General features: G+C 42.7%; 1 protein-coding gene across 1 annotated transcript; it reads left to right on the top strand.

Annotated features, from left to right (window-relative positions):
* The first annotated feature begins 19,423 nt into the window (after window positions 1–19,423).
* LOC133812664 (lipid phosphate phosphatase epsilon 2, chloroplastic) lies at window positions 19,424–21,272 on the top strand. Its single transcript, XM_062246461.1, has 4 exons — window positions 19,424–19,835; window positions 20,380–20,605; window positions 20,727–20,800; window positions 20,952–21,272. Exons 1-4 carry the CDS (start codon window positions 19,443–19,445, stop codon window positions 21,177–21,179), a joined length of 921 nt encoding a protein of 306 aa, XP_062102445.1. The 5' UTR covers window positions 19,424–19,442; the 3' UTR covers window positions 21,180–21,272.
* Window positions 21,273–21,679: the final 407 nt, after the last annotated feature.

The following is a 21,679-nucleotide window of genomic DNA, read 5'->3' as shown; positions in this document are numbered from 1 at the left end:
CCAGAAACGCAACAACCCGCTCCCCAAGCGCAAACCGGGGGCCCCAGGGGGGCCAGCCCGATCCGTTTCCCAGAGCCTCCCCCCGACACGGCTCCGAAAGTCCCGGATAGGGAGCGACGGACGACTCGGAAAAAGACTACCCCCGTCAGTAAAGCCGGGGCACGTTCGCGGCCGTTACCTAGGAAAGAGAAGGTGCGCCCTGTCCCAAGACGAGGCCACCCAATCGATCCACAGGGGGTACGGCCGTAGGACAGTCAGCCCCGGCCCGCCCCAAGGGCGAACGGGAGGGAAAAGTCTTTGCACCCGAGTGCCTCGGTCAACAAGAACCATCGGGAACGATCCCGCCGCGAGGATCGTGACGCTCTCAGCTCCGGGGACGACTTCCCGGGTAGATTTACGTGACGGACTGAATGTCCGGAAAGAGCGGGCCCGCAAGCAAAAAATCCTTCCTCGGAACGGCGACCTCAGGAACGACATAAACGACAGGCGCAACGAGAAAACCCCCCTGGGGGATAGCGCGGCCAGGCAGCTCATGGAGCAAATGGCAGCATTAAAAAAGGTCACCGACCGCTTGGTCCGCAAGCAAGAGGGCGCGGACACTGACTCTGACGAAGAGGACAAGGAGCCGTGCGCGAGACATATCCTAGACGCCGTGTTGCCCAAGGGGTTCAAGATGCCAAGTCTCACCGCCTACACTGGAAGCACGGACCCTAGGGATCATCTGTCCCGGTACAACCGACTCATGACCGTGGCTCACGTCAGCGACAACGGAAAATGCCTCTGCTTCTCCATCACGTTGGGCGGTCCCGCCGAAGAGTGGTGGAAAAGGCTTAAACCGGGGTCTATCCAAACATGGTCCGGGCTACAGTCGGCTTTTCGGAAGCAATTCGTGGCCGCCATGAGGATGGACATGCAAATCAGTGCCCTCGCCAATATTAAGCAAATGCCCGCAGAAACATTGAGGGCCTACATCCAGCGTTTCACTGAAGAAGCCTCCAAGACAAAGGTCGACGACGGACAGCGCCTGGTGGCACTGCAGTCTGGAATCCGGGTCGGGTCCCCGCTCTGGGACGACATGCAGCGCAATAAAGCCGCCACCCTAGAAGAATTTATTAGGAGGGCCCAAGGATTCATCAACTGGGAGGAGGCCCAAATCCAGGCCTTCGGATGGCCCTCGGCTCCTCATCCAGCCCCTCAGACGATTCCAGGAGGTGCGGGACATTTCCCCGCGCAGTCCTACGCATCGCCCCCCATCGTCCCGGGGGCGGTTGTCGCGCCCGGCATTAGTTACACGCCTACGGTGTACGGTCCTGCCGCTTCGGGATACGCCCCGGCCCACTCAACGCCCTTCTCCGGGTATGGTGTCGCGCCAGCGGGGCACAGCATGGCCCCCGTCGTGGCCCAGCAATCGCAGACCGGGGTAACCGAGGCAAGCGTGAATCCCTCCCGGAGTAAGCGGGCCGGCAAAGGCCATAACCGGCCGGAGTCGGCCAAAAAAGGGAAGAGGGGCTATGAGCCCCAATACTCAGAATACACTAACTTGGTGGATACCCGGGAAAACATCTACCTGGCTACAGAAAGAGCGGTCCATTACCGGAAACCTAGCCCTATGTTTAGGGGGGGAGGAACCCCAGAGACACCAGCAAACGGTGCGCCTATCACAAAGATGTGGGCCACACCACCGACGAGTGTCGGCAGCTCAAAGATGAAATTGAAAACCTCATCAAGCTGGGACACCTCCATCAGTGGGTAAGGATGCCCATAGGCGTCCCGGGCATGACAGCAAATCCCGGGCAGTCTGCGGCGCCGGCAACGACTCGTGCATACCCGCCCCAGGGAGGGTATGCGCAAGGGCTCCCGGCACAGACCCCTTAGGGAGCCGTCGCCACGCAGGCCCCCGGTCCTGGGATGCCCTATCCTTCCGGGGCAGCGCCCCCTCGAGTGGACGGGCACGTGTCGACCATATCAGGCGGACCCCACCTAGGAGGCCCTTCGAAGAATGATCAAAAGCGCTATCTGAGCGAACTGGACCATGACCAAGAAGTTTGCGCCCTCGTCCAGGCCCCTGCTCAGTGCCCCAAACTGACGAACCTCCCCATCACGTTCACGGAAGACGACGCCCGTAACGTCCATTTCCCGCACCACGACCCACTGGTCATAGATGCTCAAATTGCCAACAAGATGGTGTCCCGAGTGTTGGTGGATGACGGAAGCTCCGTCAACTTATTGTTCAAACCCGCCTTTGCCGCCATTGGCCTGGCGGAGGCTGATCTGGCGTCCTGCCCGACCCATATCTACGGTTTCAATGGGGATGCGATCCTCCCAATGGGAAAAGTCCAGCTGCCCGTAACTCTGGGGGGCGAGTTGCAGCACTCGTTTAAGTTCTGCACCTTTGTGGTGGTGGATTGCCCGACCGCTTACAACGTTATCTTTGGTCGGCCTGCCCTGGTCGAATTCGGGGCCATCACCTCCATCCTCCATCTGTGCATGAAGTTCCCGTGCAGCAACGGGGGGGTAGGAACGGTCCGCGGAGACCAGAAAAGTGCACGGAAATGTTACCATATCTCTGCTCGTCCCGTCTGCATGGTCCGGGATGAGCCCGTCGATCCGGGATTCCGCCCGGCCGAACAAGCTGACCAGGACGAGGACAACCTGGACCCACGATTGGGAGATGAGCGCGCCCTTGAGCCGATGGACGAAGTAGAAGAGGTGTGCATCAGCGACTCCGACCCTACCAAGGTCATCCAAGTGGGAAAGAACCTGCCAGGAGACATTCGGGCCGCCATTATCGCCCAAGTCAAGGAAAACCAAGACCTCCTAGCATGGTCACACTATGATATGACCGGGATCGACCGCAATATTATATGTCACGCGTTAAGTATTGACCCAAACGCAACCCTGGTCCGTCAGAAGCGCAGACCTTTGGGGACGGAGAGGGCCGAGGCCCTCAAACTGGAGGTGGAGAAGCTGTCTTCCATTAACTTCATCCGCGAAGCCGTGTACCCCGTATGGCTGGCCAACCCGGTCTTGTTGCCGAAGCCTAACGGGACATGGAGGACCTGCATCGACTTCACGGACCTCAACAAAGCGTGTCCGAAGGACTGTTTCCCGCTCCCCAGGATAGACCAAATGGTGGATGCTACGTCCGGTTACGAGATCTTGAGTTTCATGGACGCCTACTCGGGCTACAACCAGATCTCCATGCACGTGGCAGATCAGGAGCACACCAGTTTCCAAACTGACAAGGGCATCTACTGCTATGTCGTCATGCCGTTCGGACTCAAGAACGCCGGAGCAACCTACCAAAGGCTCGTCAATCGAATGTTTAGGGCCCAGCTGGGGCGAAACATGGAAGTATACATCGACGATATGCTGGTCAAATCCAAGACATCGCGGGAACATTCGAACGATTTGGCGGAGGCTTTCACGGTTATCCGGAAGTACGGGATGAAGCTGAACCCTAAGAAGTGCACCTTCGGCGTCGCATCCGGAAAATTCCTGGGCTTTATAGTAAGTTCTCGAGGAATTGAAGCCAACCCCGAGAAGATCAAGGCCCTGATCAACATGGCCTCTCCCCGGAAGCACAAGGACGTTCAAAGCCTGACGGGGCGAGTGGCCGCCCTGAGCCGTTTTGTCTCCAAGGCCACGGGCAAATGCGTCCCTTTTTTCAACGTCCTCCGGGGAAGCCAGCGGTTCGAATGGTCACCCGAGTGCGAAGAAACCTTCCAGAAGCTGAAAGAGCACTTGGCCAAGGCCCCTATCCTGGCAAAGCCAGTCGAAGGAGAGCCTTTGTACTTATACCTGGCCGTAACCGAGCACGCCATCAGCGCCGCGTTGGTGTGCGAAGAGGAAAGGACTCAACTCCCGGTGTACTACGTGAGCAAGCGATTACTAGACGCCGAATCTAGATACCCACTAATCGAAAAACTGACTTTCTACCTGCTGACGGCATCCTGGAAGCTTCGACCTTACTTCCAGGCCCACACGATAAAGGTCTTAACCAACCACCCCCTGCGGCAGGTGTTGCAGAAACCTGAGGCGTCGGGGAGACTCCTGAAATGGGCAATGGAGCTGAGCCAATTTGATATATCTTACGTACCCCGGGTATCCATTAAGGGACAGGCCCTGGCCGACTTCATCGTCGAATGTTCCGGGGTCATCCCAGAAGAGAGCACCCCCGCGGCCTGCAGTTCTCCCGTTTGGAAAGTCTTCGTGGACGGAGCATCGAACGAAAACGGGGCCGGCGCCGGGATCATCCTAGTCTCCCCGCAGGGGCATCAGCTACAAAACGCCCTTCGTTTCCAGTTCAAAGCGTCGAACAACGAGGCGGAGCACGAGGCCGTCATAGCCGGCTTGCGTCTGGCCCGAGAAGTAGGGGCGGCGAACCTCGAAATATACAGCGATTCTCAGCTGGTAGTCAGAAAAATCTCGGGGGAGTATCAGACCAAGGGGGAGCGAATGGCAGCATACGTAACCCAAACGAGGGAGATGCTCCAAGTGTCCACGGCGCATTCCATCCGCCAGATACCCCGGGAGAAGAACGTCTTCGCGGACACATTAGCAAAGCTAGCAACCGACGCAGAGTCCGAGTTGTCCGGGCTGGTCCCCGTCAACCATCTCCCCGTCCCAAGCATCAGGACTCCGACCGTCCATGCCGTCGATCACTCCAATTCATGGATGGGGCCACTGATCCGCTACCTCTCCACCGGGGAGGTTCCGAACGAGCGAGCCGCGGCCAGGAAGCTTCTATACCAGGCCCACCGATACGTCATGATGGACGGGAAACTTTATCGCCGGGGACTGTCTATGCCTTACCTCAGGTGCGTCTCCGGGACTGAGCTGGGCGCCATCATGCATGAGGTCCACGAAGGCTTCTGTGGAGATCACACAGCCGGACCCTGTTTATCCAAGAAAATTTTGCGCCAAGGATACTTCTGGCCCACCATGAAGCGGGACTGCATAGACTACGTCCGCAAGTGCGAACAGTGCCAGAGGTACGCGAAGATCCCTCGGGCCCCCCCAACAGAGATAACCTTGATGAACAGTCCCTGGCCCTTTGCAGTGTGGGGGATCGATCTCGTGGGATCCCTCCCAACCGGGAAGGGAGGGGTGAAGTATGCCATTGTGGCGGTAGACTATTTCACGAAATGGGTTGAGGCGGAGCCTATGAAAACGATCACGTCCAAGAAGGCCTTAGATTTCGTCGTTAACAACATAGTGTGTCGGTATGGCCTCCCATACAAAATCGTGTCCGACAACGGGAAACAATTTGACAGCCTCCACTTCACGGACTTCTGCGAGAGGCACGGTATAGTGAAGAGTTTCTCCGCCGTGGCCAGGCCCCAGGAAAACGGACAGGCCGAAGCCGTGAACAAAATCCTAAAAGGGAGCCTGAAGAAAAAGCTCCAGGCCTGCAAGGGCAAATGGCCCGAAGAGCTCCCCCGCGTGTTGTGGGCCTACCGGACGACCGAACGGACATCAACCGGGCATACCCCATACTCAATGGTGTATGGATGCGAAGCCGTCATCCCAATTGAAACAACCATCCCGTCCCATCGTCGCGACACATATGATCCCGCCCAGAACCACGCCTTGCTCCAGGAATCTCTAGACCTTATCGAGGAGATCCGGGAAGAGTCACAAGTGCAGTTGAAGATGTACCAGGGCAAGATCGCTCGGCATTTCAACTCAAGAGTCAAGAGCCGTAAATTTGAAACCGGCGAGCTGGTCCTGCGGAGGGTCTTCCCTGCCACGCAGGATCCTGGAGTAGGAGTTTTGGGCCCGAATTGGGAAGGGCCGTATGAGGTTCAGCAAGAGATCTGCCCCGGAACATACCGATTGAAGCGACTCGATGGCTCCGAGGTTCCACGCGCCTGGAACGCAGAACACCTCCGTAAATACTACCAGTAGCCCAAGGGCTCGTCCCAGTTTAATGTTTACGCTGTAACATGTACACCTCAGGGCTAATTCCCTTTTCTGAACAATGAAAATGACGTGTGCAAAACGTCATAAAGGGCTTTTATTTCCACGCAAATGTGTGCCTCAGGGCAAGTTCCCTCTTGAACTCCTTTCTTAAGTGACCCCAGACCAGTCTCCGCTCACTTGCGGGGGGTGTCATCCCAGGCACAAAAATAAAAATAAGAGGACCGAGCCCAAGGCCGGTCCCACCCCGGACGGACGACGTCCGGGAGTATAAAAATAAGAGGACCGAGCCCAAGGCCGGTCCCACCCCGGACGGACGACGTCCGGGAGTATAAAAAAAGAGGACCGAGCCCAAGGCCGGTCCCACCCTGGACGAACGACGTCCGGGGGTACAAATAAAAGATGACCGAGCCCTAGGCCGGTCCCACCCCGGACGAACGACGTCCGGGGGTACAAATAAAAGATGACCGAGCCCTAGGCCGGTCCCACCCCGGACGAACGACGTCCGGGGGTACAAATAAAAGAGGACCGAGCCCAAGGCCGGTCCCACCCCGAACGAACGACGTCCGGGGGTACAAATAAAAGAGGACCGAGCCCAAGGCCGGTCCCACCCCGGACGGACGACGTCCGGGAGTACAAATAAAAGAGGACCGAGCCCAAGGCCGGTCCCACCCCGAACGGACGACGTCCGGGAGTATAAAAATAAGAGGACCGAGCCCAAGAGCCGGTCCCACCCCAGACGAACTACGCCCGGGGGTATAGAAGTAAAAGGAGCCCAAGGCCGGTCCCACCCGGACGAGCACCATCCGGGGGTATAAAATCTGTCCGACCCGGACGTGTTGATCCTCGGAGCACAGAAGCATCAGGTCAACCCCGGAACAAACCCAGGACCTACAATTCCAGGGAAAGCACACTCCGGGTTAAACAAAGTCCCAAGGGCCCCGAACAGAGCAAAGACTAGTCGTTGGGTCCAGTCCCGGCCGTTGGAACCGGGACAAAACCACCTGCAATCAGTTAGTCGCGACATCAACTTCTTACTGAATGGTGAAAGGAGAAATCTTTTAAAAACCAAAGGAAGAAGCAGTGTTTGAAATTAAATTACAAGCTAAACTAATTAACAAAAAGAACGAGGCCGAGACAAGGGCCTACAGCGCGTCCGCCCGGAGGTCCGCATCCTCCCTCTCCTTGGCCTCGTACTCGGCACGCTTCGAGTCGGGATCGGGGAAGATAAGGAGGTTCATGTTCTTGTCCTTGCACCAGGCCATATAAATGGCCTCGTTAAAGGTGACATCCACTAAGTTGTCGGCCTCCTCCTCCCGATGGGTGGTGTCGTGTGCCACCTTCTCCTGAAGAAGGGAGTCACCCAGCTCAAGGAAACGGGCTTTCAGGATCCGGATCTCCTCCTTGTCCAGGACGGACTGTGCCGCAGCTGTCTCCAAGAGAGTCGCCCTTTCGTCAGCAACCTTTGTCGTCCGGGACAACTCTTCTTCCACCCCGATCTTGGCACGGCTAATTTCCTCGCGCTCCGCCTTCGCGCGGGCCAGCTCTTCTTGGAGGCGAGCTGTCTCCTTGCTGAGATTTTCCTTGACGGTCTCCCTCTGGTTCACGGCCGCCTCTATTTCCAGCTTGGCCGTCTCCATCTTGAGGGCAAGCTCGGCCATCAAATCGGCACTCCTTTGAGATAATAAGGCAACCTGGGGCAAATGAAAGTTAGAAAAAGAAGTCACCACCAACGAATGACTAAAGGACGTGAGTTGAAAATTACCATGGTAGCCTGGTGGCGGAGAGCCTGAGAGATGAACAGCCCGTCCGGATTGGCTATCGTGGCGTACCTCTTCAGCTGGAGGTTAGACATAGTGCTCCCGACCTGATCGAGCAGATCAGCGGCCATGGGGGCAATGTCCTGGCCCAGCTTGGGGCGGAAGCCCATCTCAGCAGCTAACCGATCCACGATCAGCTGAGGAGCGCTGAACTCGGCGGGACAATCCAAAAACTCGACCTGGCGACGGATCATCAGGGCCTTGTAAGCGTCGTCTCTCCAGCATCGGCCGCTCTCCCAGGTCCGGTTGACCAGCCGGGACTTCTCGTCCCGCAGAGCGGACTCCCCCTCCTCGAGAAGGGTTGGGCGGAGAGGATGGACAGGCGGAGCAGGGATCTCCTTCGCGGTTAGCCTACTCTCCCCGTGTGACTCCTCGGCTGTCTCTGACAACGTCGTCCGAGGCCTCTTCCCGAGTTTGCCCTCCTGGGCATCATCTCCGGGGCCTCTCTTCCCAGAGCTCCGGCTTGCGGCTCCGACCGTTTCCAAATCAATTACCGGGGGGCTGGTCCGGAGACCGTCTGCGGCCGGCTCCACGGCCCGGAATGGTACCACAGCCAATGCCTCACCTGGACCGGGCGTTGTCCCGGATCTTTCGCTGGTCGGGGGGAGCTCTGCGCGCGGCCGCAACATTTGACCTCCTGGCCGCCTTCAAGGTTGACCTTTCCTTGATGAGCCTCCTCATCTCGCTGGCCGGGTCAGACATGTTGGAGTCCTCTGCAAAAATACAGGAAAACGGGTTAGCACAATAAGCCTAGCGGGAAAGCACAACAGAAAAATGTACAGCCTGGGACAAACCCTTGTCTAGGCTCCGGGCGAGACCCAATTCCCCTAGAGCAAATGAGTGTATCCGGTCTCCTACGTCGTCCTGGGTTAGAAACCCCCTGTACTGGAGGAACCCGGACAGGAACATTAGGGTTTCTGATCCTACAGGGATGGGAGATGAAGGCCTCATCCCCCCATCAGCCCCAAACGCGGGGCCCGGCGGCTCTAGCCTATCCCTAGCCAAGTCCCCAACTTGAGGGGCGTAAGTTAAGACTAAAGGGGAGTTACCTCGCCCCGATACGCTAGCCCCGGGAGTCCCGATGTTTGGCAGGGCATCTTCAAAAAGCTCCTCCAGCTCCTCCGACGTGGCCTCTTCCGCCAGAAGTTGTTTCTTCTTACGCTGAGCCGCGGTGGCCCGCGCCGCTCTCACCACCTCGGCGATGTGGTCAAGGGCTAGTTTCTCTCGGACCTCGACGTTCCTCTCAAACGGGAGGCCCCGGTGGCTAGGGACAACAATGGTCTGGGAGGCCGCGAGCAACCCTATTAGCCGGAGATTTCTGTCGTTGACGTAACTCTCGACGTCCAGCTCCTCCGCGGTCAGCTTGGCGTAAAACCTCCTCCTCTCCAGGAGAAAGGCGGTGAGGGGGGTTTGAATGAAGGGACCTGCAACCCGGGAGATACGATGAGAGATGGAAAGCGTAAGATGAGTAAAACCGAGGGTTCGAAGAACTACTTACCCACTCGCTGGAAATCCAGCAGCAGCGTGGGATTCTTGTCAATAAGGAACCCGGATGTCATAAACCAGTAATGCCTGACATCCGGGGGGTGCTTCCAGGTGCTGGTAGGAGCCGGGTAGCCACTCCGCGGCTGCAGCTTGTAGAAGCCGTCCAGGTTCTTGTCTTTGACGCTGATCTGCGGCACCAACTTATAGAAGTACAAGACTTCCGCCGGGGTAGGGTCCGCGATCTCTTTCGCGGCACAGAAGACCTTCCACCCGGCGAGCAGGCGATACGCCTGTGGCAGTAGTTGGAATGGTGCGATCCCCACATACGTCAGGAATCGCACGAAATATTCATGAAGCGGAAGCGTAGCCCCCGCGCTGATGTGGCCGGCGCTCCAGGCCCCAAATCCATCCACGAACGTATGCGCCCGCTCCTCTAACCTGGCCATACGGTTGTGGAATAGGCCCGGAGTCGATTCGATGCCCAGCCGTGTCTCCAGGAGCAGCATCATCCGGTAGTTCCGGAACAGGTTGGGCGTTACGTCCATCTCCCACCTGTTGCCCTTGGGCGTCCCGGAGCCGGGAGCGACTACAGGAGCCCTATTGACCTCCTCGTCAGAGTGAATTGTGACGCCCGTGGCCATGATTGATGATCTGGGGACAAAGAAAGAAAGACCAAGCAGTCAGTACCTAAACCCAAAAGAGTCGGTCGAGGTACAGGGAGTCTCCTAAGGACTGCTTGGAGTCCCGTTGGATCAGGTCCGGGACCCCGAAAAGCCCCGGGACCCTGATCGGGAGGAGAAGCTACTAAGACCCATCCCTTGTCCGGGGAGCAGCCTAAAAGGTGCAACCCAAACCAGACCGCCTTCCTAGCAGAGTCTAAAACACTGAACCTAGGTGCGTGCGCCTAGAGAGCCTAGATTCACAAAGTTGGCAATAGGATGAATAAATACTTACTGTGTGATGCCGACGGTTGAGGCTGGCAGTTGTCCGATCGCAAGGACGGTAGGACCTCGTTCTTGAAGTGGCACAGCCGGTGCAGCAGTTCGTCGACGGGGTAAGTCCGAGAGGCGCCGTCGGGTTGCAGGACGAAGGTTGAGGCCCTCAGGAACAGGCGGTGGCGCAGCACTAGTAGACGGCGAAGTAGTTCGTCGGCGAGGTCGGACATGCAAAGCTCTAGCGAGCGCTCTGGTTTTTCTTTTTCTTGAGCTGTTTCGGAAGTGGAAAAGTGTCGAAGGTTTGTAGTCTGAGGCTTTATATCAGCCCCCGAATCCTGGCCCCCGATCCAACGGTCAGACGCCTCTTCATCCGACGACCGAAGATCGCGCAGAGGACATTTATGAGCCCTTTCTGGTCTGGATCCTCAGCACCTCCAATCCGACGGCCCAGAAGCGGCGGATGCCAAAGGACGCCCCATCCTACGGTCCACCCCGTTCCAAGGAAATTAATGATGACACTCCCCGTGCGGATGGGACGCCTCGTGACGTGCGCTGACACCCTAACCTAGGCCTAGCGGACTCTAGGAAGCCTAGGCGACTCTTCAAGGCCCTTCCAGCAATTACGTGGCGCCACGTGTGTCACTACTCTGGACGCGGGCCAAGGGTGAACGTCCCTGGAATACAGTTAGTGGTCCGGGCTGGGTAACCTGCCACGGCCTTCCCGCTGAGCCTCCTGGCCCTAACAGAAATTGGGGAGGCAACTTGGCAAGAACTGCGAAGGTGGTGCAACCCTCCCCCCGGCTGACCCGGGCGAAGGCTTGGGGGGTAAATGTTATCCCCATTTCCTGTCCAGGTTCTGGGCCTTTGCCCCGGCCCGTGTTCTGGGGACCAAATTTGGTATATGGGCCTTACCCAAGGACTACGGACTGGGCCTATGTAGAGTGGTCCGGGACGTTCCTCCGGGTTCATCTTCAGATTGGACGGTCCCGGCCGTGTTCGAAGTGCCCGGACCGTCGCGGCCATCGCGTCCCTGTCCCGGACCTGGAATGGTCCGGGCTCGAAGTAAACGTAGCAGGCCAAAGGTAAACGAACCTGGATCGTTTCTCCCCCAGGCGGCCAGGACACTGAAACCGCCTCATTTCGCGTGAGCTTTGTCCTCCCACTTTTCGTCTGCGGAAAGGGTCACCTCGGGATTATCTGCTGGTGTGTCAGGACTGCGCAGCCAAATACTTTGACCGGTCTTGTCCCCTGAATCGGCCTCGTAACTCGAATTGGTCAGAACCAAGGCGCCGTTTTGTCGGGAGAAGGCTTTCGTCTCAGGGCAACTCGTTGGTCCTGAGCTGATTGGAGGTCAGTGTGTTGTTTATCTTTTCTGCTTGGGCCTCCTCTAGGAAGCCCCCTTGTGCACATCCCCCAGATGGGCCCGGGGTGGATCCGGCCCAAACCCGATGTCCCCTTCAATCTATAAATACAAGTTGTAATGCAACGTAAAAGGGGGAGAGGCAGAAACTCTGTTGAGATATAATCAGACCATTCCATTGTAAAAGGGGTTCCTAGCTCTAATACAGATATATATACATAGACTCGTGGACTAAGGCTAGTTAACGCCCCAACCACGTAAAAATCTTGTGGCAATCTTCCATTTTCGTTATTATTATCAGTTAATACCCCACTTTAAGATAGTTGCCGAAAATCTCGGTTAACAGTTACCCATTTACTATCCAAACAGTTAAAAAAGTTAATGTAAATGTATTTTAAGCCATAAAAAATAATTAAAATTATATAAAAAAAATAACATAAATTAATTCTAAATTAAAAAATAGTTTTATTCAATAACATAAATATTTTTTATTGAAAAAAGTTAAAAGAAAAATCAATAGCTAAAAAATTATTCAAAGAGATTTTTTTTTATTAAAAAACTTTAATACAATAAAAAAAAAAGATATTTATCAACCAATTTTATTAAATAAAATTATTCTTTAATTTTTTTTGAATTGTTTGGGTTGTAAAAGTGCAATGCTTTAGTAATTTTAGATATTTTTTCAACAAAAAGAAGCTTGGGTATTTAAATGTTACATTTTAGTAACTTTGGATATTTTTTTCGTAAAAAAAAGGTTAAGTATTTAATTGCTACATTCTGTAAATATAAAGTGTTTTTCTCTCAAAAACACCTAAAATATACAATATTTTAGTTAATTGGCATAAATATTTTCTCTAAATATTAAAAAATAATATAAATTTTTCAAGCACACCTCCAAATGTTTAATATCGATCATATATTAATTAGTTTATCATATTTTTTTATTTTTGACTAGCATGGAAACAAAATCTTATAACTAGCAATCTACAATAAATCAAGATGTTATATTAGTTCATTTTACAATACATCATGCACTTCTATATTTTTTAAATCTTTTTTATTTATTTCGAATATAAAATAATAAGGAAAGATGAGAAAATAGAAGATGGGAGAAGAGAAATATAGTATTAAAAATTGTTTGAAGGATGAATAGTAATATCTAAATATAAAGAAAGGATTATTGAGGTAAAAAAATAATAATGCATACACACTTAAATTGTACACACTTTTTATACATAATAATGTATATTAAATTTTAATTATTAGATATTTTTAAGTGGGAACTACATTATTTTTAATTATTATGGTTGAGATTAATTATCCAATTTAAAAGTATACTCCAATCATTACTAAAAAAACAAAATAGAGTAGAACATAAGTTTATTTTTTTTAATCATTTTTCCCTATATTTTGAAACTATTTTTATTTTACATTATCCTTGTGAGTGCTCAATAAATGTAGTTCACAGCTAGCTAAAGAGAAGTCAAAATAAAATTGAATGAAGGTTTGACAAATGTGAGTTATAGCTAATTGCTAAATATGTCTTATATGTTTATCAAACCTTTTTGTAAATAAAAAATAAAAAAACGTGTTTGTTTTACTCATAACATATTAAATGAATGTTTAAGCTTATCCAAAAATTTTACTAAACTAGCCCTAAGCTTAGCTCAATAATTTGTTGAGAGTTCTTAGATTTGTAGGTCTCACAGAGACTTTGAAAGGTCATAGACCTGTTTGGCATTATTTTTTGTTTTTTGTTTTCAAAATTGTGTTCTTAGAAATGAGAACAGAAAATAGTTTTTGTAGTTTTCAAAAAACAAGAGGTGTTTGGTTAATATTTTCTAAAAATAATTTTTTAGTTTTATTCTTAAATAAAAAATTAACAAATACATTTATAAAGAGAAATTTATTTTAAAAGTTTGTAATAAATAATGAGATAAAATAATTTGAAAGAAAAAAATGATAAAAAATAAGGAGTGAGAAAGTAAGGAGAGAAAATTTGAAGAAATAGAAATTGAGAAGAGAGAGATTGATCTAAGAACAAATGAGAGAGAAGGTGGTGAGAAAGAAAGTGAAGAGAGAGAAATGAGTAGATAAAAAATGATGAGAGAGAAAATGATGGTATATTAAGTGATGAGAAAGTGAAGATATAGTAAGTGATGAAAGAAAAAATAATGACATAATAAGTGATGCAAGAGAAAATAAAAATATAGAAAGTGAGAAGAGAAAAAATAGTGAGAGAGAGAGAGAGTGAAGAGAGAAAATGTAAGGAGAGAGAAAGTTATGAGAGAGAAAATAAGGAGATAGAAAGTGATGAGAGAGAAAGTGGTGTGAGAGAAAGTAAAGAGAGAGAAATTGGTGTGAGAGAAAGTGAAGAGAGAGAAATTAATGAGAGAGAAGACAATAAATTATGTTAGATAATAATAATTAAAAAAGTTATGTGAGAAAAAAGATAAAATTTTATTTTTAGAACAACAGAAAATAATTTTTTGTTGTTCTCAAAATTTTATATTTTTTGTAACTTTATTTTTAAAAATTGTTTTCTGAAAACAAAACCAAACAACCTAATTTATTTTCAAAAAACAAATTTTAACTTTTAAAAACAAAAAAACAGTTTTTTTAAAAGTAAAGAGTTAAACACCCTCTGTATTTTGGGTGCTATTTGGTTCAAGACATGACCCCACTCTTTGCACAAGATTTGGATTCACACTAGGCTTTGATTTGGGCCTGAATCTTCAATTGTTTTGTAATGAAACTATGAAAACATTCCCATCATGATCTTAAAAGGTTACTTAAATTTTAAAATGGATATACTATTTTACTCTTCTTCATTTTTAGATATTTCTTTACATTTTCGTATTTTTAATAATTAAATTATATTTTTGTACTTATTAATAATACCAAAACACATGTTTACAGTTGACAAAATATTATAAAATTATTCCTTATTCTAAATTTTTATTAAATTTATTTTTAAAAGACTATAGTACTCTTATATTAATTAAAAAATATATTAAAATTTTTGTAATATTTTTTTACAAACATTTACAAGTATGTATACCAAAATTGAACTCAAACATTGTAGAGGGTATATATTTAATTATTTATGTAATTTAAAATTATTAATCATAGTACAGATATAGAATTGAGTAATTCAAGCAAAATATTATATACCTTTAAAAATTTAGGATATACATTGGGAAAAGTAGGAACCTTAGTATTATTTTTGCTAGTTGAAAAAGGAGAAGAAAGAAAATTTATAAGAGAACAAATTTGATTTTTTTGGTAGGTGACCAAAAAAGTGGGTAGAAAAGATTTGTTGGGAGTTTGGACATTAAAATTGAGGTGAATTATGTATTTTGTTTTAATTTACATAATTAGATTTATAAGAAACTAAAAATGCACATAAAAGTATGCATCAATTATTATATACATTGTTTGCTTATTTTTTTTTCTTTTAAAATATCATTATAATTGGTTTGGAAATAATTTATTGCCACTAAGCAAATAGAATCAAATCAACCAACAGATACGAATTATTGGTGAAATTATTACATCTGAGTATTTTATCCAATTTTAAGCCATGAATAAAACATTAAAAAAAAGCCTAATATAAATACATAAGAGTAAGGAGATAATTTTGAAATAGTATTACTTTATTTTCCTATAATTAATTTTATATGTAATACCAAACCAAGGAAGATAACCTACTTTATTCCCTCCCATTTGACCAAACAACCACTCTCATCTTACAATTTTTTTTTTCATTTCTCTCCCCTAGTTTGAATCTTGGAATTTAGGAAGAAAAAAAAAATCTACAAAATTTTATTTTATGTTTTGATTCCAATAAGAAATTGAGAATGTTTTTAGTAGAAAAAAATAAAACTTAAAATAGTGTATAGTTGTAATAAATTTAGAACAAATATATTTAAAAAGAAAAAATATTAAAAAATATCTCTTAAAAAAAAAAAAATCTTGGTGATATTAACTAATAACTTTTTTTTTTAACAATCCTACCAAGTGAGTGGTCTCCAAAGCCTCCTAGCCATGTCTATTTAGCAAAACTAGATAAGGCATTTTGACATTGATGAGCCAATCACTTGCATCCTAAATGACCCATTCATTAGGCTGTGTTTGTTACTCATATTTTAGAATGAGATTTTTTTTAGGGATTCTATTATCTCTCACATTTGCATATTAACCAAAATAAATAAATAAATTTATATATTACAGCAAAACCAAATTCTATATAAGAATAACTTCTATTTTATTATAAAAAAATTTAATTCCTATTTAGATCAGCTATAAATAAGAATAACCAAAAAAATGTAATTAGTTATATATTTTTTAAGTTATACATTAAGAAAGTATACTTATATATTATAACTAGAAAACATAACCGCGTTTCGCGCAGTCTTTTGTAATTATTACAAAATATACATATTTTAAAATACTTTTAGGAGATTGCTACGATATGGATTTTTTTTCACCCTACTCATACAACATGTTCTTTATATGGACACGTGAGGGCATATTGACCACAATTTTTTTTCATAATGGTGTCTATTGTATATCAAACATCTTGCAAGTTTTTGAAAAATTCTGAATAATTAAAATACCGAAAACAAAGTTCAAAAAATTTGTTGTACATGTACTTTTATTTTTATTATCATTATTATACGCTTTACGTAATTTTTTTTTATAAACAATCTAAATTATGTATATGGAAATTTATGATTTGTATAAGACTTATTTTGGGCAATTACCTGTTTGAACCCTTTAGTTTTAAAAATTAACTTTTAGAACTCGTGTTTTGTCAAAATGTTAAATATAGGATTGGATATATCGATTATTTGAACATTGTATTTTGGCCGATTACCCATTTTGACCATTTATTTTTATAATTTAACATTTGGACCATATATTTATTCAAAATGTTAAAAATTATTTATGAAAATTAAATTATATATAATTTATGTTTTTTGTAAGGGTTCACATCATTTTGAACCTTATATTTTAGCCGATTACCCGTTAGGACTTTTATTTTTAAAAATTAACTTGTGGACTTCAAGTTTTGTCAAAATGTTAAAAATAGGAATAGATAGATCAGTTATCTGAACACAATACTTTAGCCGATTACTCGTTTTAACTCTTTATTTTTAAAAATTAATCTTTGGACTATGTATTTATTCAAAGTGTTAAAAATTCTTTATAGAAAGTAAATTATATAAATATATATAATTTATGTTTTACTTAAGGGTTCACGCCATTTTGAACTTTGTATTTTAGCCGATTACACGTTTGGACCCTTTATTTTTTAAAATTAACTCGTGGACCTTGTGTTTACTCGTTTGGATAATTTATTGTTAAAAATTGACATTTGGATCTCGTATTTTGTCAACAGGTTATAAATAAAAATAGATAGATTATTTATTTATTTATTATTATACATATATAAATATTATAATTTAAATTTATACATTTTGTAATTCAACTATATATGTTTAACGTAATTTTATATTTGTTTATATGATATATATACATAAACTAACAATTTTATATATACAATTTATATATATACACATATATTCATATATATATAGAGAGAGAGAGATTGAATACCTTGAAACTTGAATTATTGATTATTGCTCACTTGACTAATTGAGAGCCAAATCATGAAGCTAAATAAATTCTTAAGCAAATTAATATTATGTTTATATGTATTGATATTTTTAATTGTTAAGATATTTTGGTTTTGAATTTGAAATTTTTTACGTTTTAACAACTCTTTAAATAAAATTTTAATCAAATTAATATGATGCGTATATATATATATATTGATGTGTATATTTATTGATATTTTTAATTGTTAATATATTTTGGTTTGGAATTTGAAATTTTACCTTTTTGTTTTTTATTTTTTTAAAAAGTTAGATATTTAAGTATTAATTAATAGCTCTTTATGTTTTTTTTATCTATAGATATATGCTATTTTTAAACTACATTTTTTAAAACACATATATCTAAAATAAAACAATATTTACGTAAAATACATTACTTCATTAATTTATAAAATATATTTTTTTGAATGTATTAATTTATATATAGGCGTAGTTAGTAGTTACATTTTTTTTATTACTATATTTTTTAAATGTGTAAAGGAGAAAATAAATAGAGTGCTTTGGAGCAATTTTAGTTTTTTAAACGATTAAAATATATAGAGTAAATAATAATATTTTGTAAAATTTTAGACTGCCACATTATCTCATTGAAGTTCTCCCTTATATAATATACAAGTAATGTTAGATATACACTCTAATTGCACACACTTTTTACACACTATGATGTATATTCAATTTTAGCCATAGATATTCTTAAGTGGGGACGCATCACTTTTGATCATGTGGTTGAGATTAAATACATATCATTGTGTGTAAAAATTGTGTGCAATTTAAGTGTGTTCCAATCATTACTCATAATATATAGATATAGATTAACATAATAGAGTGTCTATGTTTTTTCCAAACTAACTATATATCACCACACCATATGATTTTTTATATGCCGCTTCAAAATTTTTATTTTATTAGTATATTATGTAGTTTTTTTATTATTTTATTTTTTGTTAGTTTATTAGGTATTTAATTAAAAAAATATCTTATTTAAATATTTAAAAAAATAAAGTTTAAATAATTAATAATAAAAATGAATAAAAAATTACATTAAAGGAGAAAATAGAAAAAATAGTTATTAATAATAAAAATGAATAAAAAAATTAGATTAAAGGAGAAAATATAAAAAATAGTTTGGAGTAATTTTAGAGTGTCTCATCATCTCCTTGAAGCTCTCCTTTATATATATATATTAAAAAAATATCTTATTTAAATATTTAAAAAAATAAATTTTAAATAATTAATAATTAAAATGAATAAACAAATTAAATTAAATGAGAAAATAGAAAAAATAGTTTGGAGTAATTTTAGAGTGCCACGTCATCTCCTTGAAGCTCTCCTTTATATATATATATATAGATATATATAGATAATTATGTATATAGTCAAATAAATATATATTATATTATTTATTTGTACTCAAAGGAGAAAATTAAATATTTATTCCACATTTGAATTGCTTCAATTACTTTTCAATATGTAATAGTTATTAAGAAGTTTTATTGTTATTATTGTTAAAATTAATACTTTTAGATATTTGGAAGTTATTTTGTATCAATACCTCTATTTAATTATAATCTTTTAATTAGAATATAATTAGTTTGGTCCTAAAATTATTTTTATATAAAGTTTTGCAAGAACTAATTAGGAAGAACTTAACATTAGCACCAAAAAGAAAGAACAACAAAATAGAAAAGACACAATCTTGAAAATCTGAGTGGTATCTATTTAAGATAAAATCTTTTGTTTTGGAATACTTAAAATATGTGGGTCCATCATATTAATTGTCTGTTTTTTAAAATAAAATTCAAAACTATATCCTAATTTTATGAAGAAAAACGGAAAATGAGAAAATCACGTTTTCAAAACTTTCTAAATTTATTTTCTAGAAACCCTAAAACCAAATTCTAATAACAATGCAATATTGTTATGAATTTAATCAATGCATTATTATTAAATTTTACTTAATTAAATCTATTAATAAATCAAAATTTAATATCATATATAAAATATATAAAGTTAAAATAATATTTAGATTAAACTGAATCAATCACATATTCAGAAACACGTTTACAACTCAAACAGTTTACAGATATTGAACCAATCTCATTTTCAGAAATATAATTTTAATATTTCCATTTCAGAATCTAACTCTTCAAAAATAATACAGTTACCGGACCTAATGAATATTCCATTTTCTTTTTTTAATCCAAACAAAGCTTAATGAATAGTGGGATTAGCGTGGCTGATGTTGTATACGACACATTCTGCCATCTCAAGTGGACTGACAATGGCAGGGACGACCACCCTTGGTCTACCACAGCCCAATATAAACTTCTTTCCCGGCCTTTCTTGTTGCCTTAAATCTTTCAAACCCATCACAGCTTCTCCCACGCTTGCCTATTTTCCCACATCAAAATTGGTTCTTTCGAGCGCTTTTGTGCTCACCAAAGGCCTGTCTCACAGTCGGAGGAAACTTACTTACTTGGGTTCCAATACCATGTTTGAGTTGATTAAAACTTCTTCTTTTAGGAACGGTAATGGTGGTGAAGAAGGTATTAAAACGATTGAACAAGAAGCTTTAGTTGGTGGGTCTTCTGGGTTGTTGAGTAATGGGTTCGAATCAACCCTTAATCGACTGGTTAGTAATTTATTCATTGCTTTCTCAATCATGGGTTGGTTTTTTTTTGGCTGAATCTCGGTTACCAGAATTCTGGGTTCCACTAGTTTTTATCTGATGGATTAAGCATAATTATTTCTTGATGTTTCAACGCATATGTATTATGTACTCTTTCAAGATTTTCATGTGAAAAAAAAGCTTATCAAGTGTTTGTCTAAAAATCCAATTCAAAGTAATGGTCTCTAAGCAGTTATGTAGTGTTGTTTCTCTTGCTGTTATATGCATGCCTACAAATTAACAGCTTGGATAGAGTAACTAATGGTTACAAGAGTTCATTTGTGGAGAATGGATTTATCTATATACATCCTCAGAACTGCACAGATGGTCTTCTTATCTTGGTATGTAGATTAGTAATAAAATTAGAGATTGGATTACTAAAAGAGAGATTCTTGTGAAATTTCAAAAACTTGGGCTCTGAAAGAATGTGTATCTGAAAAATATTGAACTTTTAGCTGATTAGTTTTTTTTTCTTGATGGTGCTAATGTGTCATTTGATGGTGGACAGAGTAAGTGGATTGTGTCTGGAATTTTTGCTGCTGTGCTTCTTGGGAGGCATGATGCAGAAGCCGTTTGGTTTGCCATGGGGTCTATTGTAAATGCTTTGCTATCTGTTGCATTAAAACGAATACTAAACCAAGAAAGACCTGCTTCTGCATTGAAATCGGACCCTGGAATGCCCTCTTCTCATGCTCAATCCATTTTCTTCAATTTTATGTTTGTCAATTTCTCAGGTAAGTAATCCCCTTTCCTTACCATGTTTACAGCTTCCTTCCTTCCAAGGAAATAAGAAAGAAGTATTAGCCTTATATCTTAATCATATGGTGATGTTGCTCTTTTCTTCCACTGTGGCAGTTGTGGAATGGCTAGGGATTAATGATATTACACTTGCAATCAGTGGATTCATCTTGATTCTTGGCTCATATCTTGTAAGTATGATGATCCTTATACTATTCGGTCGAAAACAAGATAGTTCTTTCAATTCCATAAATGGATTGCTTGTGAACCAGAAGCCATTTTTTCTTTGACATAAACTTGAGAAAGATAGGTGGCTGATGATCCTTTGATCCTTGTTTGCAGACATGGTTACGAGTCTCGCAACGGCTTCATACGCTAAGCCAAGTGGTGGTTGGTGCAATTATAGGTACAATTTTCTCTGTTTTTTGGTATTGGTCATGGAATGCCTTCTTGCTGCAGGCTTTTGAATCCTCTTTGTGGGTTCAAATAATTGTCCTTTTGGTAGCTGCTGGACTATGCTTGGGATTTGTTTTCTACGTGTTTCAGTACTGGTTTAGGGATGAACAATGAACTGTACAAAATACAAATTCACACAAAATTGTAAGCTCGGTCTAACTGTTGTACCAATTATTCCAGAATTGTAAAAAAGTTCCTCTTTCTTCATTTTGGTAAATTACAGCAGTTTTTTTTTCGGAAGAAGAAAAGAAATTTAAACAACGGTTATACAAGAAAGATAGTCATTTAAGAGTTCTAAATAAAGAGAATATCATTTTCACCTCTATGTTTTGTTAATTAAATGACAATTCAAATCATATGTTTTACAAAATCGATCAAAATAGTACCATGGACTCAATTTTTATTAAAAATATTTTTATTTATAAGATCAATTTTTTTTGGTCGTTGGTGATGAGAAATGTTCACCGTAGTAGAGAATATAGTTGATGAGCTGAGTATGAAAAATTATATTTGAAAATATTATGACCAAAATTTGGTTATGGTATTATTTTGATCTATGTTGTAAAACACACGATCTGAATTGTCATTCAACAAAATACATGACAATCGTGTAG

The sequence above is a fragment of the Humulus lupulus genome, chromosome 1, assembly GCF_963169125.1.
Source record: "Humulus lupulus chromosome 1, drHumLupu1.1, whole genome shotgun sequence".
Classification (NCBI taxonomy): Eukaryota; Viridiplantae; Streptophyta; class Magnoliopsida; order Rosales; family Cannabaceae; genus Humulus; species Humulus lupulus.
This window is presented reverse-complemented; position numbering and strand designations above follow the sequence as displayed.